Source organism: Dromiciops gliroides, chromosome 4 (genome assembly GCF_019393635.1).
Source record: "Dromiciops gliroides isolate mDroGli1 chromosome 4, mDroGli1.pri, whole genome shotgun sequence".
In the NCBI taxonomy this organism is placed as follows: Eukaryota; Metazoa; Chordata; class Mammalia; order Microbiotheria; family Microbiotheriidae; genus Dromiciops; species Dromiciops gliroides.
Genome location: NC_057864.1, coordinates 244923883 through 244950374, shown reverse-complemented (window position 1 = coordinate 244950374; position 26492 = coordinate 244923883). Strand labels below are relative to the sequence as shown.

Genomic DNA, 26492 nt, shown 5'->3' with positions numbered 1-26492 from the left:
GTAAAAGGTAAAATGCTTTGCAAATTTTAAAGTGCTATATAGATATAATTAATTATCATTGTGTATACAGGGTGTGCCAAAAGTTTTTTAGTACAGGAACACTAGAAACAAGGGATAGATATGAAGGCCTAAACTGTGGGAGTGAGAAAGAATGTTATGGGGTTGAGACATATCAAGGAATTTGGGACTATTAAAGTTTAAACTGGCCAGCTAAACTGAAGGTGGAACACACCTTGAGAAGTAAGGGAGATAAGCCCATTAGGCATGGCTGCTGCCTGGTCAGGCCAGGGGACAGAGATAACTCCACAAGTCTGGACCACCACCTCTCACTCAAGCTTTCCCCACCCCCAAAGGGAACTTTCCATTGTCTGATGGTTACCCCATCGGGTCAACCCATCTACCATCTATAAAAGCTTTTGCCTTTCTCCTGTTCAAGGCAATAGGTATCTCAGAGAATCATGTCTCTCTGAACTATCTCCCCTTGAGAGAAGTCCTTGACTTCTCTCTTGGTCTCCTTTCTCTAGTGCCTAAATAAAAGATTATTTTATTCTAATTAGATTTGTGTTTGAGAGGGTATAATTCTTTAAAGAGGAATACCTGGGGCCGCTAGGTGGCGCAGTGGATAGAGCATCGGCTCTGGAGTCAGGAGTACCTGAGTTCAAATCCAGCCTCAGACACTTAACACTAGCTGTGTGACCCTGGGCAAGTCACTTAACCCCAACTGCCTCACTTTAAAAAAAAAAAAAGAGGATTACCTAAAGACCACCACCACCAATTTCCCCTGTGACAGAGAAGAAAAAGTTGATGGTTCACTTAAGCAAACTTAATCCTGCACTAAGATTATTTGGGTCATCTAATATATCTATCCCTACTTTCTTCCCTTCACTCTGATTTCACATGACCATTTCCTATTAGACATTTCCATCTAGATGTCCTAGCGGCACTCAAATGCAACAGGTCCAAAAGACCATTCTCTTTCCCCCACCACACTCTAATCCTTCCCTCTTTAATTTCCCTATTTCTGTTAATGGCACCACTATCCTTTTAGTCACCCAGAATTATAACCTCAAATCATCCTCAATTATTCCTTCTCCCTAACTCCCACAGTTCAGACCTTCATTATATTTCTTTTCTTTTCTTTTTTGCGGGGCAATGAGGTTTAAGTGACTTGCCCAGGGTCACACAGCTAGTAAGTGCAAGTGTCTGAGGCCGGATTTGAACTCAGGTCTTCCTGAATCCAGGTCTGGTACTTTATCCACTGCACCATCTAGCTGCCCCCTCCCTTATATCTCACCTAGACTTCTGCAACAGTCTCCTAACTAAATGCCCTGCTTCCAATCTCTCATCTCTCCAATCTATCCTACACATATTGATCTTCTTAAAGGATACATGTGATCATGTCCCTGCTCTAGAAACTTCAGATGTTCCCTACTGCCTCTAGAATAAAATAAAAACTGTTTAGCATTTGGACATCTTCACGATTTGACTCCCGCTTAATTTGCTAGACTTTCGCATTTGTCATGAACTCTATGTTCCAACTAAACTGGACTACTTGCTTTTCCTCATATAGAACATTCCATCCCCCACCTTGAATAGACCACCCCTCTCCCATGTTTGGAATGTGTTCCTTCCTCACTTCCAATAAAGGTTCCCTAAATTCCTTAAGGATCAACTAAAGGATCAACTTCTTAAACAAGAATTTTCCTTAGTTGTTAGTATTCGGTCCTTCCCCAAATTACTTCATATTTACATGTTTTGCATTGACATCTGTGCACATTTGTTTCTCCTCTAAAGCAGATGTTTTAAAAAGTCAGACAAAAATGAAATGAAATCCAATCTACATACAAAAAAAGTAGTGGTTCCAGAATATTTTTCTTTTTTGCTTTATATTTTTCTTACCATTCACATTTGTCACACAGATTCTCTTGGCATATATCAGATGCTTCCTTATAGGAGTGGCTGTTTTGTTTTTGTATTCCAAGTGTCTAGCACACACACACTTTACACATACCAGTAAGTACTTAAATGCTTGTTTAATGAATGAATAGAAGATTTTTCTATTAAGCCACTCTAAGACCAAATTATAAAATAAAAACATTGGGAAAATGCAGCCTTTATTTAGATGGTAGCTGGGGTAACAACTCTATTTCTCTACTTTTTCAGCACTTGGCAATTAAAGTGTCTTGGTGGTGCTATTTCCCCCACTAGAATAAAATATTTCACTTGAAAAACAATCAATGGGAGTCGGGGCAGGGGGCAGCTAGGTGGTGCAGTGGATAAAGCACCGGCCCTGGATTCAGGAGTACCTGAGTTCAAATCCAGCCTCAGACACTTGACACTTACTAGCTGTGTGACCCTGGGCAAGTCACTTAGCCCCTATTGCCCCACAAAAATAAAAAGGTAGAAAGAAAGAAAAAAGAAAAACAATCAATGGAGATTTAAATCTTCCAGTGTACCACCCTTGAGTTATATCTAGGACCTAGTGAAATGCCACAAGAAGCTGAATGAAGTATAAGAAAAATTAAAATTCTTACCAATAAAATAATGTTCTATAAATACACAGAAGCATATTTAAAGTCTTTTTTTCTGTTTCCCTAGAAAGAAATATACCTTTCTCTAGCCTTAAAACCCTATCCAGACTATTCCCTATTTCAACAAAAGGCCTTCCTTGAGGACAAAAGAAGGGTATTAAAGGTAGAAACCAAACCTTCTTAAAAAATCAGTGTCCAGACTCTTGGGCTTCCAACAAAAGAAGTGTTTTCCTGTGTGATCCTGGACAAGTCACTTAACCCTTATTGCCCAGTCCAAAAAAAAAAAGTGCTTCCTCTATTTTTCAGAAAGGCGACTCTTTTCAAAGTGGTCAAGGAAATAATGGAATAATCTTATTGACAGAGATTAAGTTATAATTGCTAGTGACTATGGTTCTGGATTATTAATCCCAAACTATAAATTTACACATTGTGACTTTTTCATTGTTTAAGATTCCTACAAATGTAGGAATCAAATCATCATGGCATAGAGCAACATGCCTAAGTTGATGGGGGAACTATGCTAGTTTGGACATTTTTCCTTTAAATTAGGAATGCATAGATTAAAATAGTGTTAAATAAAATTGTTTCTGGCAGATGTGCTTAAAACACTGAATACAGTATTACTATTTTTTATTTGATGTATTAATTATATCAATCAATTAGTCAATAAACACTTATTAAGTGTACATAGGTAGAACAGTGGATAGAGCACTGGGCCTGGAGTCAGGCAATCTCAATTCAAATCTAGTCTCAGACACTAGCTATGTATGTGATTTTGGGCAAATCACTTAACTCATTTGCCTCAGTCTCCTCATCTGTAAAACAAGGATAATAATAGCCAGGGTTGTTTTATGAGGATCAATTGAGATGATAATTCTAAAGTACTTTAAAGTACAAAGTGCCTGGCACATAAAGTTACATAAATGTTAGCCACCCACACCACCATTGTTATGATCATCACCACTATGTGCCAGGCATTGTGCCAGGCATTGTGCTAAGCACTGAGTACAAAAAGAGGCAAAAGACAATCCCTGCTGTCAAGGAGCTTACAATTTAATGGGGGAGAGAACATGCAAACAAATGCCAACAAAGAAAGCTATATGCAGGATAAATAGGAAAAAATTCAGCAGAGGAAAGGCACTGGAATTAAGAGGGGTTAAAGACATCCCAAAAAAGGGAAAGATATATTTGTACAAAAATATTTTAGCAACTCTTTTTGTAGTGGCTAAAAAATGGAAAACAAAGGAATGCCCATCAATTGGAAAACAGCTAAATAAGCTGTGGTACATGGTGGTGATGGAATATTATTGTGCTTTAAGAAATGACAAGCAGAATGATTTCAGAAAGGCCTGGAAAGACTCATATGAACTGATATATGGTGAAGTGAGCAGAACCAGGAAAATGTTGTGCACAGTGACAGTAATTTTTATTGTTCAATGAAGAACTGTGAATGACAACTACTTTCAGCAATGCAATGATCCAAGACAATCCCAAAGGACTAATGATGAAGTATACTATTCACCTCCAAAGAAAGAACTGATTGATTGAAGACAGACTGAAGCATGCTATTTTTCACTTTCTTTCATTTCTTTTATTTTAATTTTCTTGTACAAAATGACTAATATGGTAATGTTTTACATAACTGCCCATGTATAACCTATATCAGCTTACTGCGTTGAGGAGGGATAGAATTTGGAACTCAAAACTTTAAATAAAAATGTCTATTATCAAAAATAAAATAAAATTTTTTACAAAGAGCTAGCATTAGGGGCAGCTAGGTGGCGCAGTGGATAAAGCACCAGCCCTGGATTCAGGAGTACCTGAGTTCAAATCTGGCCTCAGACACTTGACACTAGCTATGTGACCCTGGGCAAGTCACTTAACCCCCATTGCCCCACAAAAAAAAAAAAAAAGAGCTAGCATTAGGGAAGGCTTCCTGTAGGAAGGAGGATTTTAGAAGTGACTTAAAGGATGCCAGGGAGGTTAAGAATTAGAGTGTGTAAAGAATTGTTATTTGAGGTTTTTATGCCTTGGAGTGAACTGGCCTGGGGCTCCACAAACCGCATGGTACTCCACCCACTGGTTGTAGCCATTGCCATGGCACTAGCACCTCATGTCATCACCACTCGCCAAAGCTTACATGGGCCTGGCAAAATTATAATGATTGGAACCCTCGTGAGGGCAGTCATGTGACTGTCAGAGTGGCCAGACAATTGGTTGGGGGCTGTGTGGGGTTTCTGGGAACAGGGAGAAGTCGCCATTCTAGCTGGAAACTGGAAGGCGACAGGAGCTCTGCTGTGTATTCTCAGCTGATTCCTGGGCGGTGGTATTTTTCAGGTTGTATAATTTCCCTTTCCCCATTTAATTTCCTTTCCCTTGATTCTACTGATCCTGTTTGTGGGTTTTTTTTTTAAGTTTGTTCTTGTTAAAATAAATCCTGTTCTGTTTTGAGGGAGGCTGCCGGTCTCCTTCCTTGCCCCAATATTGTGGCGAGCCGCTTAGCTAACACTCCCCAATTAAAAATTGGTCCCCACAAGTGGAAGAGAATGAGCATTCTAGGCATGGGTGACAGCTAGAGTAAATGACAGAAGCCAAGAGAGGAAGTACCTTCTTCATAGCACAACCAGGAAGCCAGTGTCACTGGACAAAAGTATGTGTCTGTCAGGGAAGTAAGAAAGAAGTAAGAAAACTAGAAAGGCAGGAGATGGTAAAGTTACAAACAATGCCAAAAAGAGCATTTTGTATTTGATCCTGAAGACATTAGTTTATTGAGCAGAAGGAAAGTGACATGACAGGACCTGTACTTTAGGAAAATAACTTCAGTGTCTGAATAAAGGATAGATTTGGAATGGAGAAAAACTTAAGACTGATAGACCCACCAGCAGACTGTTTCAATAGTAGAGGAATGAGGTGATGAGGGTCTTCATACCAGTGTGGTGATGGTGTAAGAGGAGAGAAGGGGCATATAGCAGAGATGTTGCAAAGGTGAAACCAACAAGTTGGCAACAGACTGGGTGTGGAAGAGTAAGAGATAGCAAAGAGTGCAGAATGAGTTCTAGGTTGTGAGTCTGAGGAACCGGAAGAATGGTGCTGCCCTCTACAGTGACAGGGGAAGTCTAGAATCACTCTAGAATCACATTTAAGGACTTTTGAGTTATTAGTCCATGGCCATTTGCCATATATGCATACCCATCAAAAGTCAGATAGACTCAGCCCAAATTAAATATCAGTCAGGAAAGACCTAAGATGGTAGAGGAAAGGCTCTCAGAACTCATGACAGGATCACTCCAAAAAAACTCCAAATAATGCCATAGGACAATTCCTGGAGCAGCAGAACCCCCAAAAGAACGGGCTGAGGGGCAGCTAGGTGGCACAGTGGATAGAACCCTGGAGTCAGGAGGACCTGAGTTCAAATCCGGCCTCAGACTGGTCTAACACTTACTAGCTGTGTGACCCTGGGCAAGTCACTTAACCCCAACTGCCTCACACACACACAAAAAAAGAACAGGCTGAGACCATTTTCCAGCCAAAGACAGCTTAGAAGGTCTGCAGGAGGGGACTGCTGTGCAGGGGCAGAAGAGGGGTCCAACTCCACAGTCATGCCAACACAGATTCAGTCCCAGGAAGGTCCAAGCCAGAGAAAGAGACCCCTGGAGTCTCTGAATCAGCTGCAGTACCAGTGTCCTCTGGAACTAAGCTCACAGTCTGGTGAGAGGGCTGAGCGGTTAGTGGGGGGAGGGGGGGAAGATTACAGGGGTCTCTGCTGGCACTGAGGCAGAACTTGGGTGTTTCACCCCTGCTAAGAACCAGGAAGTAGGCTTAAGTGGCAGTGGCCCAGGTGGGGGAGGGGCACAGGCTTATAGGAGCTAACAACCACAGCACACAAAGTTTTGCTGTCTGGTTAATTAGTCAGGAAAGACCTTTTAAAAGCAACACTAATACTGGTTTGATATATGAAGGATACAAAATTCTTACCCAAAGATTCAAGTTCTTACTCTAGTGAAAGCAAAGTTCTTAAGGTCTTCATTGATCTTGGCTATGAGGTGCTCCCTCCAATCCCAGCCACCCCTTCTCATTCCATGCAATTATTGTTCACATCCTCCCACAGAGGATCTACCCAACATGAAGAAGGCCTTCCTTTAGGGTTCATATTTCCTGGGCAGCCTTATAGACTTGGGCTGTCCATCTGTTCTTCTTCCAGCTCTATGACACATCCACTTTCTTTTCAGATCATATACATCCTAGATGGTAACAGTGGATCCTAAGATTCCCTTACAGCACTTTTGGAATAAGTCATCCTTTCATGATGTTGGCAATATCCAATGAATGCTTCACAAGCATTTTCTTTTTTTTTCCAGCTTTCACTTATCTCTTTATTAGTCTGCTTAATTATTTGTACACACACCAAGTTCCTTAAATATATAATAAAGGTTAGCTCCATGGGGAGGAACAATGCTGCAGTATAAGCCTCTATTTCATAAATCTACAGCTAGCCCTATTTTCTCCCTTTAGATTATGAGATTTTTCTAGGAGGATATACTTTTAAAAATATGTTGATTGCACAATCATCAAATCTCCTGAAGCCAAAAGTCCTTTTAATAAAATCTTTAAACTTATAGGGAGAAGGAGGGGATTAGTATTTTCTAATGCACTGTTCATTTTGCTTCTGACCAAGTCAAATGTCACATTTGTATTATTAATGGGGCTTTGCATCTCCAATTGTCAAATAGACCTAAATGGTTTTCTGAATTTGGATATTCAGGTGGGGCTTTTTGTTTGCCTTTTATCCATCAGTCATGTCCAACTCTCTGTGACCCTATTTGGGGTTTTCTTGTTAAAGATACTGGAGTGGTTTGCCATTTCCTTCACCAGCTCATTTTATAGATGAGCAAACTGAGGGAAAGAGTATTAAATGACTTGCCATGGGTCACATAGCTAAGCCTTTTGTTTTGTTTTGTTTTTGTTTTTTTGCAGAGCAATGAGGGTTAAGTGACTTACCCAGGGTCACATAGCTAGTAAATGTCAAGGGTCTGAGGCCAGATTTGAACTCGGGTCCTCCTGAATCCAGGGCCAGTGCTTTATCCACTGTACCACCTAGCTGCCCCAGTTAACTAAGTTTTTGAGGTTGGATTTGAACTCAGGTCCTCCTGATTCCAAGACCAGCATCCTGTCCAATTTTCCACCTATGAGACTAGCATATTTTTGTATAGGTGAATGAATATCGAACACTTACAGTGTGCCAAGCACTGTGTTAATACCAGGGCACAAAAATAAAAGTAAAGATAGACCTTACCCTCAAGGAGTTTGCATTCTAATAGGAGGTGACAATATATATAGGAGAATGATAGCCAAGAAGTGATTTTAGTTTGGAAAATTATACAGCTGAACTACAAGCAAATGCCACACCCTTTCCAATAACAATGACAGAACAAAATCATTGGACATTATGAATTAAATCAAAATAAAGTATAAATAAAAGCTGCCTATATGCACAAATTTTTTTGTAATTTTCATTTACAATTCCCTCCCTCCATCCACTGAGAAGGCAAGAAATATGATACCCATTATACATTTTAAGTGATGAAAAATATTTCCACATTATAGCTGCCCTGTTGGGTGAGAGTAGCAAGAAAAATAAAGGAAAAACATATGCTTCAATCTATTCAGAGTCTATCAGTTCTCTCTCTGAAGGTAGTTGGCATTTTTTCACCATGAGTACTTCGGAATTGCTGTGTATCATTGTAACAAATCAGAATAACTAAGTCTTTTGTGGTTAATAATAGTTACAACACTGCTATTATTGTGCACAACATTTTAGTTCTGAGCTCTTCACTTAGCTCAATGCACAAATGTTTCCAAGTAACTTCTGTAAACATGTAGCCCTCATGAGATTACATCACCAATGTAAATGGTCATTCTTCCTGCAACATCATCTCTGTACCCTTTATTAATGGCAATGTCACAAGACCAAAAAGTGATTTTTTAAAAAAATCAACTCTGGGCAGGTAGGTGGCGCAGTGTTTTGATAAAGCACCAGCCCTGGATTCAGGAGGACCTGAGTTCAAATCCAATCTCAGACACTTGACAATTACAATATACTATTACAATAGCTATGTGACCCTGGGCAAATCACTTAACCCTAATTGCCCCACAAAACAAAACAAAAACCCAATAAAATTAAGTTATCAAATACCTTAGAGGTCATTGGATCCAGTCCCCTCATTAAAAAAAGGCGGGGCAGGCGGCTAGGTGGCACAGTGGATAAAGCACAGGACCTGGATTCAGGAGTACCTGAGAGTTCAAATCCACATCAAACACTTGACACTTACCAGCTGTGTGACCCTAGGAAAGTCACTTAACCCTCACTGCCCACCCCCCCAAAATCAGTTCTGTTTTCTAAACTAAGCAAATTTGATGTTCATGTCATTAAGAATATGGGACAAAAAAAAATTTGTTTTTGCACCCCAAAATTTTCCCCAAACACAACCCATTTCCCCCCCTTTGTTTTAATGACAGTGTTATGAGAAAAATATTAAGCTCTTTATGTTCTAGGAATCATCTTCATTAGAAAGGATATTTAAGGAAGTTTTTTCCTTTTCCTTCTTGGGAAGAAGTTGAGAAATTAAATATTCTTTCCTTGGTTTGCTAGTAGTTTTTAGATCATTATTATGTTGATTGTAACAGGACAAAAACATTTTTTTAAAAAATATTAGATTTTTAAAAAATATATAGGAAAATCCTTGGTATCCATTAGTTGCCCTACCCTTAACTTCATTCTTCAGTAGATAAGGAAACAAAAAGAAATTGCATTAAATGGTCTCAACTTATGTGTCTCCATTTAAAGAAGAAAAATGTTCCTTCAGTATGGTAATTTACCAGTACAGAGTTTTGGTATGTAACAGTTCCACTAGAAATTCCTATTCATGAGAGCTATATCATCATATTATTGTATGTAGAAATACTTTATGTAAGAATGTGGAATTTACATTCTGAGAGGGGTGCAATTTTCTTGCATTGATTAAATTTTTTTAAAATGTGCACATAAGCACAAAGCTTTGAGTCAACTATGTGGTATCTGTAGTGGCCATTATTAAAATGCTGAATTATATGAGAATGTACTGCATATACAGGTATGCCACAGTTTTTGACATGTAAATGCATTGATTCAGTATTCACTTAGGCATCAAAAATGAACACTCCCAATTTTGAAAATATTTGTTGTGTCTGTAATTTTTTTTCTTTAGAAGTATCAAGATTTCTCTGATGATGGAAAAAAGTAAGCCTGGTGTCAGAAAATTATTTTCTATATTTCTCACTGTGATCGTAGCACAAAGAAATGTGCTCCAAATTATTTTTAAACATTTTGTCCACATATAAACTTAAAATGGATGAGAAGATTAAGACAGTTACATTCAGAAATGAAAGGTGTTATAATAAAATGGCCTTGTTTTGCTGTAGCAATAAAATGACCATGTGCAATGACTTAATAAAATCATCTTTCAAAAAAAAAAAAAAAAGAATATGGGACCATGGGGGCGGCTAGGTGGTGCAGTGGATAAAGCACCAGCCCTGGATTCAGGAGTACCTGAGTTCAAATCCGGCCTCAGACACGTGACACTTCCTAGCTGTGTGACCCTGGGCAAGTCACTTAACCCCCATTGCCCTGCCAAAAAAAAAAAAAAAAAAGAATACAAAGAATATGGGACCATAAGGGGCAGCTAAGTGGCGTAGTGGATAAAGCACCAGTCCTGGATTCAGGAAGACCTGAGTTCAAATCCGGTCTCAGACCCCTGACACTTACTAGCTGTGTGACCCTGGGTAAGTCACTTAACGCTAATTGCCTCACCAAAAAAAGGGGGAAAAAAAGTAAAAGAATATAGGGCCATATCATGTAATTTTCAGAAATGCTGCTAATCACACTAAGGTTCATTGTGGTACTGCTGTACATCTAGTAAACTATCACAGAATAATAGAATCATAGCTTTAGAACTGGAAGGGACCTTAGTGGTCATCCATTTGAACTGTCATTTAACAGAGGTGAAAACAGGTTTAGAGAGAATGAGTGACCTGCCTGGGGCACAGTTATTCAGTGTTAGAGGTAGGATTTGAATCCATCTTCCTGACTCCTAAGTATTGTGAGCTGTTCACTATGCAATAATTCCTATACCAACAAAAAGTCTTACTAATCTTTTGGAAATTATAGTGGAAAACACTTGCTGTTGTACCTTTGGCAAGGAAATAACCACAATAAGATCCACTGTGTCCAAGAAAGTTCTGTCTATATCCAGGGTTTTCTAAGTTTTGGGGGGATATGAAACCTATTAATTTGTTTTCTAAACTCCAAATAGAAATAGCTTTAGCTTTCTTTTTTGCAAAGTAATCTTAACAGATATTTGGTGCGAATATACCAAGAATGAGCTTGAAGGAAGATAATTTTAGGGGAAGGAATGTTGGTTTGGGTTTGGTTTTTTGTGGGGTTTTTTGGTTTTTTGTCTTTGTTTTTTGGTCAAGGATGCAACTTTCATTAGGACTATAATCAAAATTTACCCTAAACAAGTGAATATGCTGAAGCTAACTGGATACAAATAAAATTCTTTAGAATACAATATTGTTTCAATGTTGTCTACTTATGAATTTATAAGGTTAAAAAGTTCTAAATTTCCCTTAGAATATTTAGAAAAAAGAAAACCATAATAAACACACTGCTTGGGTTTCTTTTTATGAAAAGTAAAATATCTATTCTATTTATTATTAGACATTTATATTTTTAAATATAAAGTAACCACACAATAGCCATTTCCATTACCACTACTTTAAAAAAAGAGAGGAAATGAAGCCTATTTTTAAGACAGCAAAAATCTACAGCAACTGCAAAGTGAAGGAAAATAACTGTCAATTCAGCAAAATTATACCAAAAATATTTTAGTAAGTTCTTCAAAACAGTTTTTGGCAAGGTTAAGTTAACTGGAATATCCAAAAGACTGTAGGTATAGTATGCATGACTGCCTTTGAAGTCTTGGGAGGCAGGAAATGTTAAACCCAAAAAACTCAAGAATGTTATTCCTACCATTGTTTCCAGGATATTCCACCCCATCAATATTTAAATGTTCTATTCTTATTCAGGATATTAAATAATTTGCACCAAAATACACCTCTCCAAAACAACCTAGCACAACAATTTTTCCTCAGTCTACCCTTTTATTACTATTCTGTTTATATGTTGTAGGTCTGACCCACTACCACCTCAGTCCTCTAGAATAAAAGCTCAACTTGGGAAAGGAGTGTTTTTTCATTTTTGTCTCTGTATCCCCAGTAATAGGTACCTGGTAACTTAATTAGTGCTTGTTGAATTCAAAGGCAGTGGATTTTTAAAAATTGGCATTCCAGCATATTGTGCTTGTGTCCATTCTGAGCTTTAAGTGAGACAAAAATCAAGACTTTTTTGTTCATAAATTAGTTCTAAATTTCCCAAACAGAATTTTAGGTTAGTCTATTGTCAAATCTTCTGACAACTAAAAGAACTTAATACTCTCCCCAAAATGAGCCCATTTTTCCAAATTGTTAATTCTTCCAACCTTATTTCATGTACACATATGTACATGTATCAAGTACTGTATGTCCAGCATGGTGCAAAGTACTAGGGATTTAAAGAAAAAGTAAAAACAGTCCCTGACCTCAAGGTACTTACATTCTAATAGAGAAGTTATATATATATATAAATAGGAACCTATGAGGTTTAAAAAAAAAAAAAGGTAGTAGATGTAAGGTAGCCTTAGGAGAGTCATGAGCACTGCTGCTGGAGGAAGTAGAAAAGGCCTGTTGGAAGGGATCGAACTTGAGTTGTCTTTAAAAGAAGTCAGAAAAAACATGAGGCAAAAAGTACAGAGAGACAGCATTCCAGGAATAAGTACAGATACTCAAGACATCGGGAAATAGGAGATGGAGTGTCCTATAGGAAGAACATTATGGCTGAACCATAGAGTGTGTGAAAAGACTATGTTAAATGAAAAGAGTGTGTTAATTGACTGCAGCTGATTGGAGGATGAATTGGAGTGGGGAGAGATGTGGGTCTAGAAGAACAACTAGAAAGTTAATGGAACAGTCCAAATATAAAAGGTTACTGAAAGGGGCAGCTAGGTGGCGCAGTGGATAGTGCACCGGCCCTGGAGTCAAGAAGACCTGAGTTCAAATTTGACCTCAGACACTTGACACTTACTAGCTGTGTGACCCTGGGCAAGTCACTTAATCCTCACTGCCCTGACCCCCTTCCTCCCCCCGAAAATGACAAGCAGGATGAATTCAGAAAGGCCTGGAAAGACTTGTATGAACTGATGTAGAGTGAAAAGAGAAGAACCAAGAGAACCAAGTTCACAGAGACAGCAATACTGTTTGATGAAGAACTGTGAAAGACAACTATTTCAAAAATACAATGATCCAAGACAATCCCAAAGGACTACTGATAAGGCATACTATCCACCTCCAAAGAAAAAATTGATATTGATGGAACAGACTGAAACATGCTATTTTTCACCTTCTTTCATTTTTTCTTTTATTCAAGTTTTCATATACAATAATACTAATATGGCAATGTTTTACATAATCATACATGTATAACCTTTATCTGACTGCTTGCTACCTCAGGGAGGGAAGAAGGAACATTTGGGAACATCTGGAACCTGAAACTATAAATAAAAATGTTTATTACTTTAAAAAAATGGAGGTGAGAGACAGTCCCTGCCCTCAAGCAGCTTATAATACAATGCAGACAAATATAGACAAAGGAAGCTATATACAGAATAAATAAGAAATTATTAATGAGTGAAGGCACTAGAATTAAGAGGGGCTGAGAAAGGCTTCCAGTAAAAGATGGGATTCTAATTGGCACTTAAAGGAATCTAGGGAGGTTAGTAGCTGGAGTGGAGGATGGTGACCCTTCCAAGCATGGGGAACAGGTAGAAAAAATGCCAGGAGCCAACAGATGAAGTATTTTGCTTGTGGAACAGCCATGAGTCCAGTGTTACTGGATCAAAGAATAAGTGTAAGGGAATAAGGTGTAAGAAAACTGGAAAAATAGGAGGGAGCTAGGTTATGAAGAGCTTTGAATACCAAACAGAGCATTCTGTGTTTGATCCTGGAGACAAAAGAGAAATATGGGAATTTGGGGTGGGGGAGCTAACATGGTCAGACCTGCCCTTAAGGAATATCAGTTTGGTGGCCAAATGGAGATGAAATGGCATGAAAAGAGACTTGCAGCAGGGGATCTACCAACAAGCTATTGCAATAGTCCAGACTTGAGGTGATAAGGGCCTATGCTATAGTGGCAGTGTCAGAGGAGAGATGGGATAGGATAAATGTTAGAAAGGTGAAATCGACAAGCCTTGGCAACAAATTGGATATAGGGGGTAAGAGAATAAGGTGTCCAGGATATATCATAGATTGTGAGCCTGAGGGACTGGGAGGATGGTGTTGCCCTCCACAGTCATAAGGAAGGAGGATGGGAGAGGAAGGGGTGGAGCTTAGGGGGAAAGATAATGAGTTCTATTTTGGACATACTAAGTTTAAGATATCCACTGGGTATCCATTTTGAAATGTCTGAAAGGTAGCTGGAGATTCAAGATTGGAGGTCAGCAGAGAGTTTGCGGCAAGATAGATTAAAGAAGCATTGGCATCAAGATGGCAACTTAATCATCCATGGGAGCCATTGACATCACCCAGTGAAGTAGTATAGAGGGACCCGGGATAGAACTGTGAGCAATACCTATGGGTAGATGACATGATCTAAAGAAGAGAGGAGACAGAGAAGGAACAGAAGATTCCAAGAGTTCCAGAGTGGAACTTGTTCACCAAGAAACTGAAATGCAGAAGGGAGGAGAATGTAGCCAGAAGAAGGGTAAAGAGACTAAAATAGTCCTTAGGGATAGAGGGACTGGCAGTCAGGATGAGAACAATGAGTAGGTTTAAGGCCTAAGGAGAAATGGAAAGATTCAAAAAGACTATAAACAGATAAAGGACATTCAGAGTTCTTAAACATGAAAATAGATGGAGTCTGTAGCAGAGTTAGAGGGAGGGGTAGAGGAGGTTATGGGAACTGAGTAAATTTAGGAACTGGGAAGTTAGGATATACAAGGAAACATCAGCCTGTCTGTTGAAATCCCTTCATAGGAGGGCAGGAAATGGGTTAGAAGAAAGGGGAACTGGGAAGATTATGATGTTGACACTAAATTCATTGAGAAAGGAGGGAGAACATCCTGAAGGACTGGTACCAGAATCTGGACTGAGTGATAAATATGGATTACATAAATCTCAAAGGAAATATTACTGAATAATGGTAAAAAGAGAATCTGGAATTGGCAAATTCCCCTCCCATAACCAGTGAGGAAAGGAAAAAAAAGAAAGTGCATCCAGTACCATGATGCAGATTCCTTCCACAAAAATTTGCACTTCTAGGATATTTGTGTGTTTCTGGTTAGTATTCTCTTCTGTCAATATTAAAGTAAAAAATAAATTGTCCTAAGTCACATTTACCTCTACAATCTGTAACTTGAGTTCTTTTTCTAGGAACTGCCCTACCCTTCTAACTCTCGTTGCCTTAACTCTCATTTCTCTCTCACCTCTCACATGTCATGGTTACCATATTCTATAGATTTATCTGTACAATATCCCCCTCATGTCTTTCCCTCTGTCTTCTTCCTACTTTAGTGTAGGTTCTCATTACCACTCACAAAACGTAATTCAACACCCCCCCTAAAAGATCTTCCCACTCTCACTTTGTTTTTTTGTTTGTTTGTTTGTTTTTGGTGAGGCAATTGGGGTTAAGTAACTTGCCCAGGGTTACACAGCTAGTAAGTGTTAAGTGTCTGAGGCCAGATTTGAACTCAGGTACTCCTGAATCCAGGGCTGGTACTTTTATCCACTGAGCCATCTAACTGCCCACCCACCCTCACTTTGACCAACCTCACCCCAAACCCAAAACATCTACTGCAAGCAGAAGTTTTTAATTATTTGTGTCATATTCCCCTTGCATTATCAGTCTGTGAGGTCCATTAGAACCAAGAACTATGATATTTTTGCTTTATACTTCCCTCGTATTTTATTCTAAACATAGAAGGTCTTTAAAAATGTTTGGTTGAATGTTTCAAATCCAATCCTTTCATAAGCTATCATACATTTTTCCTTTCTGTCTTCCTGAACTCTTCTGTTTAATTTAGCTGCTCTCTACTTCTGGAATCTTAAAGTTTATTTTATTTTATTTTTCATTCCTTTACTCACATCAATGTCTTGATTTATGATTTTAGTTTTCTTCATAGCCAGACTTTTTTCTTTTTCTAGCCACTTTCCAATTAAACCCAAATCTGCATCCCATTTTTCTATAAATCCAGTAGTCTGACTAGACAATAAAACTCTCCAAGTGAGGATCAAATATGTGCCTTCTATGTACTAAGTACTCAGTCAGATGCTGTGAAATAAAAATTATTACAATCCACACCCTTTACCCACCAAAACTGTCCAATATAACTGAAGAGTAAATGGTGATTTTCTAAAACAATTAATATTTTATATGTAGTAAAATCTCAACTATGCCAAATCCAAAGGGAATAAGACCCTCCTTGAGAAAAAAACAAAACAAAACAAAACTTTTTTAGATAGCAGAGGGTTTATCCCTTTAAAGAAGACTTGATAAAAAATGTAATCAATTTGAATATAAATATTTTAAGCAGAATATAGTGACTTGAGTTTAAACTTTTCTTAAAGAATCAAGATTTTTATGAACATTATTATATAAAGAATATTTCCCCAACACTAAATGCCCCTAAAATGTTATATTTCTTGAATTTCTGCAACTACTTTTAAAATATTTTTTCTGTTAAACTTTGAACAGTTATTTCTTGCTGTTGCTTGTATGGCTGCCCCTTTCCAGTTTCTAATTTGTTAATTTAATCTGCTTGGGGGGCAGCTAGGTGGCACAGTGGATAGAGCACCGGCCCTGGATTCAAGAGGACCTGAGTTCAAATATGACCTCAGACACTTGACACTTACTAGCTGTGTGACCCTGGGCAAGTCACTTAACCCCCAATTGCCTCACTAAAAAAAATAATAATAATAATTAAAAAATAAAAACAATCTGCTTGGAAACCACAAAAATGAGCTTGTCAGAGCTGAGTGTAAAATGTGAGTAAAGAGGCTTCTAGCAAGATCCTGAGGAGCTCCCCTACAAGCAAAGGAATTGCACTTCAATGAATTAATTTCACGTTTATTTTTAGTTGCTTTTCTTCCTAATTCTTAGCTACATCTAGGATGAGGTGTTACTGTATATCAAAATTACATACTAAAGTAATAAAGTGCTAAATTGTAGCACAATTACAACATAAGAGGATAAAAAATTTGCAGTTGGGGTACAGTAGCCAAGATGTCCAAAATCAGTTAAAGACAGTATCAAGTACCCTAGAATCTTCTAGGATTAGATGAAACTTGGATAGGGTCTTGAAGCATTGACCTTATATAGATAAGGGGTTAGAGACTAATAAACCAAATGTGTCCTAATCCTTAGCTATGTCAAATTCACATATGTGTAGTCACAGATTTCGGCCAGATCTACAAAGTCTTATTTCAGACAAATAAACAACAGTGTTATTTATGTATGAGGCAGCATGGCAGAGCGAACAAAAAACCAGATTTTTTGTTTGTTTGTTTTAGAAAGCCAGATTCAAAGTTAAGAAGACCTGGGTTCAAGTATGACTTCTACCACATACTAGCTCAGTGACTGGGAAAGTCATTTAACTTCTCAATGCCCTCAAGCAACTGCCAAAGACTATAAAATGGCAGAGTAGGTTCCAATTTGCCTAAGAAAAGGGAGTTTCCTCACCAGGATTTTATCTATCTATCTCTCTCTTTCTCTCTCTCTATATATGTATATGTGTAGACAGACAAATAGAAAGATTAGACGCAGATGAACAGATGAAATTACAGGTCCAAAAGAAAAAGAACAAAGTTGCATTTAGAAATTGGGGGAGGGGTGATATAAGGTGTCAGTGGAATGTGGGAGTAGAGAAAGGATAAAAGAGGATGGAGAAGAAAGGAGTTATGAAAAAAACAAGCAAAAGCAAAATGAGACTTCACAGTTCTTTGATTATGTGGTAGGGTACATTCAAGGGTTTTGAAAAAGAACACCCTCTAATATTTCTACAAAAAAAGGGAGAATCACTGACCTAAGTAATATTTATGTTCTCATTTGCTAAGAAATCTTTCAATACTTTTAATCAGAGACATCTCTAAGAAGGTCATAATTAATGACACACCTGGCCTAACTAGTAACTAAAGTGTCATCCTCCCTGCCCCCAGGAGCCATGGGAACAAGAGTCTGGAGCAACATTCAAGCATCTCTATTATATCAACAGAGGAAGGAGCAAGTAAGCCCTATCTTACACTAGAGGAATGAAGACAACACCCACCCTTTAACAAGACAAAATGCCAACCACAATAGCACAAAATGAGCTCAACTGTAATTTCATAGTCTTGTAGTATCATTTGGAAGATGAATTCTCATAAAATACCACCAACCAGGTGGTATCTGTGACTGGCATGTGATTGTACCAGTACTTGAAGCTGAGAAACTTATGGGGCTCTGCTACAAGTCATTAATTAACAACTCATATTAATAATTCTAGGTTATTATGGTGTCATTACCAAACATTTCAATACTTCACGATTCAGCTAGTGTAAAGGTTCACCTACCTTAGATACCTACCTATCTAGCCTTGTTTTCCACAACACAAATCATACCTTCCAATGCAATTAGACCTGTCTCTTTTTTTTGGGGCGGAGTAGGGTTGGGGAGGGGGGCGCAGGGCAAGGAGGATTAAGTGATTTGCCCAGGGTCACACAGCTAATAAGTGTCAAGTGTCTGAGGTAGGGTTTGAACTCAGGTCCTCCTGAATCCAGGGCCGGTGCTTTATCTACTGTGCCACCTACCTGCCCCTAGACCCTAGCCTCTTTACTGCCCCTTCCCTCATACTATCACCAACTGTTGTTGGTATTCTGTCTTGACTCTTCACGACCCTATTGGGGGTTTTCTTGGCAAAGATACTGGAGTGGTTTGCCATTTCCTTCTCCAGCTCGTTTTTCAGATGAGGAAACTGAGGCAAATGGTTAAATGACTTGCCAGGGTCCCACAGCTAGTTAAAGTTGTCAGAAGCCAGATTTTAAATCAGGAAACTGCAGGCCTGGCACTCAATCCACTGTACCACCTAGCTGTCCTACTATCACCAACTAGGACTTCCCTAACTTTACTACTATTTCCCCAACATCATTTGGAATGTCACAATCTCTCCCCCATCATCTATCCAAATCCTCCCTATCCATTAAAGTTCAACCCAAGTCCCCATGTCCTAAGAAGATATCCCTAACCATCTCAGTCCAGTACAACTTTTTCTCTTTTGAAGTCCTTTAGTACTTAAGCACAGTGTACTATGTTCCAGACACTGGGGATCATTGGGGATTGAAAGGCCAAACAACAAGAAGATGAAATTCAAAGAGGCAAGGATGAGGAAGGTAGAAAAGAATTACATGCACAGGTAAAGGATAGAGGCAGGAAATGGAACGCCATCTGTGAGAACAGTCAGTTTGACTGGAAAATAAATGTGCAAAAGAGTAATGTGTAGTAAGTTTGGAAAGGTAGATCGAAGCCAAATTGTAGAGAGCCTTAAATACCAGAAGAGTTTATTACATACTAAAGGCAACTGGGAGTCACAGAATTCTTATTAAGTCCTCTTTTGCACTCCACTTGTTCCATTTTAATCTTGTCTTCAAAAGGAGACTATAAGGCAGGGCAATTTTACTGTTAAATCCCCAAAGTACCTAACATGATGCTAGGCACAGATGGTACTCAATAAATATTTGTAAATTAAATTAAATTAGACATATGAAACAAACTAAAACAACCAAAACAAAAGGGCTAATGGGGAAACAAAAGCTAACAAAGCCATTTCTAAATGAACTTCCACTTCTTAAAACCTCAACAACAAAAAAAAACGAGGAAGGAAAAGAACCCAGGCTATAAAAGAAAGCTGCTGAATCACTATCAAATTCTACACACAATGACAAAGCACCCCAAATTGTCTTCTAGTCACAAAAAGTGCTTTTTAAAAAATCGTTCCAGCTATCATCTATTTACATTTACAAAGTCTCAGCGAAAGTTAAAAACTTCTCTGTTTTTCTAAACCTTTTTCAATTTCTTTCCTTGATAAATTAGCTCAGTGATCAATCCTTAAAGGTACAAAACGTGGTTCAATATGAGGAATTCAAAATATTTTATGTTTAAAGTGAGTTAAAAGAAAATCATACTAAAGTTGATGGATTCAGAGACAACAATGTGCACACATAAGCAAGCAACATAAACCAGATCATACTGAGCCAAATGAGGAGGCAGGCGGCAAGGTTCTCCTAAGAGAACAGAATCAACAAAATTCCCACTGGGAGGAAAGAGTAGATTCTGCGTCTGGGTAGCAAAGGAAATAGCTTGATAAATGTGACAGCTGGTGACCCATAACAGACATAGCGGAAGCCGTGCCACGAGGTAGAAGGTGCCACCTGAGCAACCCCACCAGTGCCGACAGACGGATACACCTAGCAGTTAAGCACATGCTATACAGTAAGCGCTCACATTGCTGTAGTATTTCAAGGTTTCCAAAGCCCTTTCCTCACAACGACCCACAGAGGCAAAGGTAATGCAATTTTCATCACCGGTTTCCCCAAATGGGAAAAGTGAGGCTCGGAGACTTGACCCAAATCAGCCGTCAGAAGATTTAAAGCAGAGAGAAAGCAACCTCAGACCGTTTGATCCAACTCTGTTATATGACAGTTGAGGAAAATGAGTTGCCTGCCCAAAGATTGAGAAACTTGCCCAAGGTCACACAGGAATTAAGTGCATCCCCTCCCCAGGCACACACCCGGGAGGATCGGGGTTGCCCCTCCAGTGGGCATGCACTGGACCACGCAAGCTTCCAGGGCCGGACCGAGCCCGCTGCAATGAGCCCTGTCCCGCTGGGCGCGGGCGCCTCGCCTCCCTGGAAGGTGTGTGTGTTTGGGGTTGGGGGGAACCTCCGTCTTCCTCCCCCCCCAGGCCCCAGGTGCTCGGGCCTCCCAGGGGTTCCCCCTCCCTCTGGCGTGGGGGGCGGGGGGAGAGGGAAGGGGAGGCCCGCCGCGCGCCACCTCTCCACCCCCACCCCCTGGTGAGGCTCACACCCACCTGAGGAGACTGGAGAGGGGGTGACTGGAGGAGCCCAGGCCGCCACCGCCGCCGCCGCCTCCGGAGCCGCCCCCGGAGCCGCCGCCAGAGCCGCCGCCGCCACCGCCGAAGCCCGAAGAGAGCCGCTTCCCGGACAGCAGCTTCTCCACCGCCGGGAGGTGCCCGGTGCGGGCCGCCTCCAGCAACTCCTGCTCCTTCCCCATCCTACTGGGTCCGCCTTCCTCCTCCCCGGACCCCCCGGACCCCGCCCCGGGGCCACTGCGCCCGTTCTGGATCCCAAACTTTCTGTCTCCGGGCAACGCACCCCCCCCCCAACCGGCCGGGGACGCCACCTCCCCGCCCCCCGCCCCTGCGCCGTTCCCTCCCCTTCCCCCACCCCGCCTCCCGAGGGCGCGTCACTTCCGGCATCCGGCGTCTTGCGTCACCGCGCCCCTCCCTCTTCCCCAATCCCGGACCGCATGGACGTCCCGCCCCTCTTCCTACCTAAGCGGGAAAGTACAATACCGGCGGGAGGTGTGTGGCTGGGTCCGGAGCGGGGGGCGTGGCTTTGTAGTAGGAACCTCGGGAAATAGTTCCCGGCCCCAGCGCTAGCAATCACTGCCACATGCTGGGGAAGCAGTTGGAGTGTTTTCTCGCCCCGCTACTTCGGGACACACCTGGGAGGCACTTTGGGGAATGCTTCTTTACCTCCCCCTGCCTTAAACCTTAAAAACCCACAGACGAGGGGGCAGCTAGGTGGCGTAGTGGATAGAGCACCAGCCCTGGAGTCAGGAGGACCTGAGTTCAAATTCGGCCGCAGACACTTAACATTTACTAGCTGTGTGACCCTGGGCAAGTCACTTAACCCCCATTGCCTTACTAAAAAAAAAAAAAACCTAACCCACAGACGAGGAATAGAGTCGGGGCACAAGGGGCTCAAATCCCAGCCCTGGTACTTATTACCTGCAGGGACCCTGCGCAGGTCACTTAACTTCTACGGTCCTCAGTTTCCTTCTTTAAAGTACAGCGCCTGGCACATAGTAGGCGCTTAATGTTTATTTTATAATAAATGCTTTTAGAATACATTTTGCAATAAATGTCCCCTGAATTGAAGTGGAATTGGACCGGATTGGACCATCAAGAGCCTAACAAAATTAGGTCCTAGTGTTTCGAGATGGAAGGAATCATCTGGTCTGAACTAATTTTACAGATGAGGAAATTGAGGCTCCTAAAAGGGAAATAATTTGACCACAGAAGAAGTTAGTGGGTGGTAGAGCTAGAATTCCAATCCAACTGAGTATTTTCTTTTCATTCTGTGTGAAACACCTGACAGCTCATGAAAGCTATCTGGAAGCTAGGTGAAAAGAATGCTAGATCTGGAGACAAAACTGAGATTAAATTTTACTTCAGATACTTACTAGTTGTGTGATTCTTCACTTACCTTCGGTCTCTTTCAGAAACGGGGATAATAATAGCACCCACCTCCCAGGGATGCTGTAAGAATAAACATCATATTTGTAAAACACTTTGCAAACTTTCAAGACCTTTTTAAATGGTAGCTACTTTAAGAAAGAACTGTAGGGGTCGGGTGCACTTTCTTTCTCTTGTTGTGCTGAACTGAGTTTCACTGGCCCAGGAAATCAAGGACAGCTTGTAAAATGACCCAGTGTGTTCCTTCCCTAGAGGCTATGAAGCGGAAAGGGCGTTCACGAGAAAATTAAATAGCCTAGAAAGATTCAGATGCGAGTTGGAGTTTTCTGCCACCGACTGAATCTCACCTCTGGCAGTGTTAATAATAATGACTCACACTTGTATGGCACTTTAAGATTTTCTTACAATAACCCTATGAGGTAAGTAGTAACAAGTTTTATTACTCCCATTGTATAATTGAGGTTCAGGCTCAGATTAAGTAAACTGTCCAGAATCACACTACTGGTAGATTCAGGACTCTGAACCAGGTAGGTCTCATGACTGATCTGGTTTGTCCTGTGATTTTTGAGTAGAAAAGGACCTGAGAAAACAATTAGCTAGAGCTCTTGATTAGGCTCTGGTTTGGTGAATTCTCAAATAGATGAACAATAGAAATAAATTTAACTTTCACTTCCCAATTCCTTTGATTTGACCTTACAGAGTACCATTATCTAGTACTTATTCTCTGACCATTTTCTTTGGGAACTAGAAAAAAGAAAGAAAACCAAAACCAGAATCAGGAAGCATATGGGAGATAACTAAAAAGCAGTGCTGTAGAAGAAATTCCTAATTCAGATATAAGTTGGACTGCATGTTCATTGATATCTGTGGAAGAATATTAAAAACATTTTTTTAACTTTTCTTTTTTCTTTTCTTTCTTTTTTTTTTTTTAGTGAGGCAATTGGGGTTAAGTGACTTGCCTGAGGTCACACAGCTAGTAAGTGTTAAGTGTCTGAGGCTGGATTTGAACTCAGGTCCTCCTGCCTCCAGGGCTGGTGCTCTCTATCCATTTCGCCACCTAGCTGCCCCTTTTTACTTTTTTTTTTTAATTTTTCTAAAGATATTTTTTAGATAAATATTTTGAGCTTTAAAATCTTTCTAGAGTACTCCTCTTTGATAGGTAGGTTAAGTCAAGAACAAATGGCCTATTTAAAAGAAAGTAGATTAAGGTTACTAATAAAAGTTGAGACCAAGGTGCCTCCTGGTTTTTTTTTACTTAAATGTTACTTTATTTTCAAAAGATCCACTTTCTATTCCTTCCCCCTCTTTTTCCCCTCCCCCTGTTATAAACATGCACAGTTGAGCAAAACAAATTCCTGAATTGACCATCTCCATAAAAATGTCTTAATCTGTACTCTGAGTTCATCATCTTTTTATCAGGAGTGGGACAGCACATTTCATCATGAGTCCTCTGGGATTATGGTTGGTCATTATGATGATCAGCATTAATAAGTCTTTCAAAGTTGTTTGTCTTTCTGGCATTGGTATTTGTTTTAAGTCATAAAAATATTTTATTATTTTCCAGTTACATGTAAAGATAGTTTTCAACATTTGTTTTTATAAGATTTTGAGTTCCAAATTTTTCTCCCTCCCTCTTTCCCTTCCCTCCTCCCTCCCCAAGACAGCAAGCAATCTGATATAGGTTATATGGGTACAATCACACTAAACATCTTTCTGCGTTTGTCATGTTGTGAAAGAAGAATCAGAACAAAAGGGAAAAACCTCAAAAAAGAAAAAAAACAACAAAAAAGTAGAAACAGTATGGTTCAATCTGCATTCAGATTCCACAGTTCTTTTTTCTGGATGTGGAGATCATTTTCCATCATGAGTCCTTTGGAATTGTCTTGAAACATGGTATTGCTGAGAAGAGCTAAGTCTATCACAGCTGATCATCACAGAATGTTGCAGTTACTCTGTACAATGTTCTTCTGGTTCTGCTCACTTCACTGAGCATCAGTCCACTTAAGTCTTTCCAGATTTTTCTGAAATCTGCCTGCTCATTATTTCTCACAGCACAATAGTATTTCATTACATTCATATACCACAACTTGTTCAGCCATTCCTAGCATTGATATTATTGTATAGGGGCATCTAGGTGTCGCAATGGATAAATCGTTGGCCCGGGATTCAGGAGGACCTGAGTTCAAATTCAGCCTCAGATACTTGACACTAGCTGTGTGACCCTGGGCAAGTCACTTAACCCTCATTGCCCTGAGAAAAAAAAAAGAAAAAGAAATGGGTATTATTGTATAAATTGTTCTCCTGATTCTGTTTACTTCACTCTGGATCAATTTATGTCTTCCCACATTTCTCTTATTATACTGTCACCATCATTTCTTACAAGACAATAATATGTTTCTTATATCACATTTAATACCATAACCTGTTCAGTTATTCTCCAACGATTAGGCACCCCCTCATTTGCCATCACTAAAAGAGTTGCTATAAATATTTTTCTATAGATGTCCTTTTCCTCTTTATTTGATCTCTAAGCTATAGACCCTAGTATTACTGGGTCAGTATCCTTCAGTAGCTAGTTAAGGATAATTCCACATTACTTTCCAGAATTGCTAGACCAACTTCACAGTTCCACCAACGGTGCCTTATGTTACCTGTTTACTACCTCTTGTTAAGATCCTAGCCTTCCCCATTACCCACAGTCATTGGCCTGTGATGCACTCAAAAGAAACACTTTTTTCTATTGAGAAAATGTCCTCTTCTTATTCATTAAGGATTATGATATTGATCACAGAGAGGAGATTCTCTGAATTCGGGATGGGAGTGGTCAAGGAAAGAGTTGACAGGTTCTAGCTGAAGGTTGAGTGACTATTGTTCTCAAATATTAACCCAAAATTGTAGTTTTGTGACATACAGTGACTTTCCTTATTCAAGAATTCTAGGGTGGAGCCGGACTTGGCGGCGGAGATGGCGGTGCCGGCGGTGGCAGCGGCGGCCTCCTCGGCCTCGGGTTCCGGGGGCGCTCGAAAGGAGGCCGAGGCCCTGAGCCTGGCTTGGGACGAGTCCCAGATCCGCAACTATAGCTTCCGCACCCAGCCCATCCCGCGCTTGAGCCAGAGCGATCCTCCGACAGAGGAGCTCATCGAGAGTGAGGAGCCAGTGGTGTTGACTGACACAAACTTAGTGTATCCTGCCCTGAAATGGGACCTCGATTATCTACAAGAGAATATTAGCAATGGTGACTTCTCAGTGTATAGTGCCAGTACCCATAAATTCCTGTACTATGATGAGAATAAGATAGCTAACTTCCAAACTTTTAAACCAAAGTCCAACAGGGAAGAGATGAAGTTCCGTGAGTTTGTAGAGAAGCTACAGGACATAGGGCAGCAGGGCAGTGAAGAGAGGTTGTATTTGTAGCAGACTCTCAATGACACAGTAGGCAGGAAGATTGTCATGGACTTCTTGGGTTTTAACTCGAACCGGATTAATAAACAGCAGGGAAAGCTTGGCTGGGGGCAGCTGATCTCCAACCTGCTGCTCATTGGCATGGAAGGAAAAGTTAACACCTGCTCACTATGATGAACACAAAACATCTTTGCTCAGATCAAGGGCTATAAGCAATGCATCCTGTTTCCTCCAGATCAGTTTGAGTGCCTCTATCCATACCCTGTGCACCATCCCTGTGATAGGCAGAGTCAGGTGGATTTGGACAACCCTGACTATGAGAGATTCCCCAACTTCTAGAATGTGGTTGGCTATGAGACTGTGGTTGGCCCTGGTGATGTTCTTTATATCCCTATGTACTGGTGGCATCACATAGAATCATTACTGAATGGGGGAACCACCATCACTGTGAATTTCTGGTACAAGGGGGTACCCACCCCTAAGAGGATCGAATATCCTCTCAAGGCTCATCAAAAAGTGGCCATAATGAGAAACATTGAGAAGATGCTGGGAGAAGTCCTAGGGAACCCACAAGAGGTGGGCCCCTTGTTGAACATGTTGATCAAAGGTCGATACAACTAGCCTGCCTGGAGGCTGAGGCCTCCTTCTGGGTGACTGCCAACCCTCCCATCCCATCCCATCTTGTCTAGTCCACGATGCTTTGTTGATGAGGACTGGAAGATCCAGAGTGATAGTAATTGCACGCAGCACTTAACAGACTGGGTTCCTGCCCCAGCCTCCCAGGGCAGGAGTGTGAGGTCAGGTCTGGTAATTAAACAACCACCCTTCTCTGCTCCCATCTTGAGTGATTTCTTCCTACTCCGCTTCTGTTCCTACTCACCTTCTCTCTCTGCCCCCAAGTCCTG

The 26492-nt window shown here is 40.4% G+C and overlaps 1 protein-coding gene and 1 pseudogene across 4 annotated transcripts in view; one reads left to right on the top strand and one right to left on the bottom strand.

Annotated features, from left to right (window-relative positions):
* ANKS1A (ankyrin repeat and sterile alpha motif domain containing 1A) overlaps positions 1-21021 on the bottom strand; it is a 233981-nt gene extending 212960 nt beyond the window's left edge. For 3 of the 4 annotated variants that reach the window (XR_006356327.1, XM_044002069.1, XM_044002068.1), the window contains exon 1: positions 20776-21021. Coding sequence is in view for 3 of the 4 variants with exons in the window: in XM_044002069.1 (XP_043858004.1) it covers positions 20776-20978 (203 nt within the window). In the remaining variant the exon portion in view is untranslated. The remainder of the gene's footprint in view (positions 1-20775) is intronic. The other variant, XM_044002070.1, reaches the window with a different exon arrangement.
* A 4128-nt stretch (positions 21022-25149) lies between these two features.
* On the top strand, positions 25150-26208 carry LOC122754967 (annotated as a pseudogene).
* Positions 26209-26492: the final 284 nt, after the last annotated feature.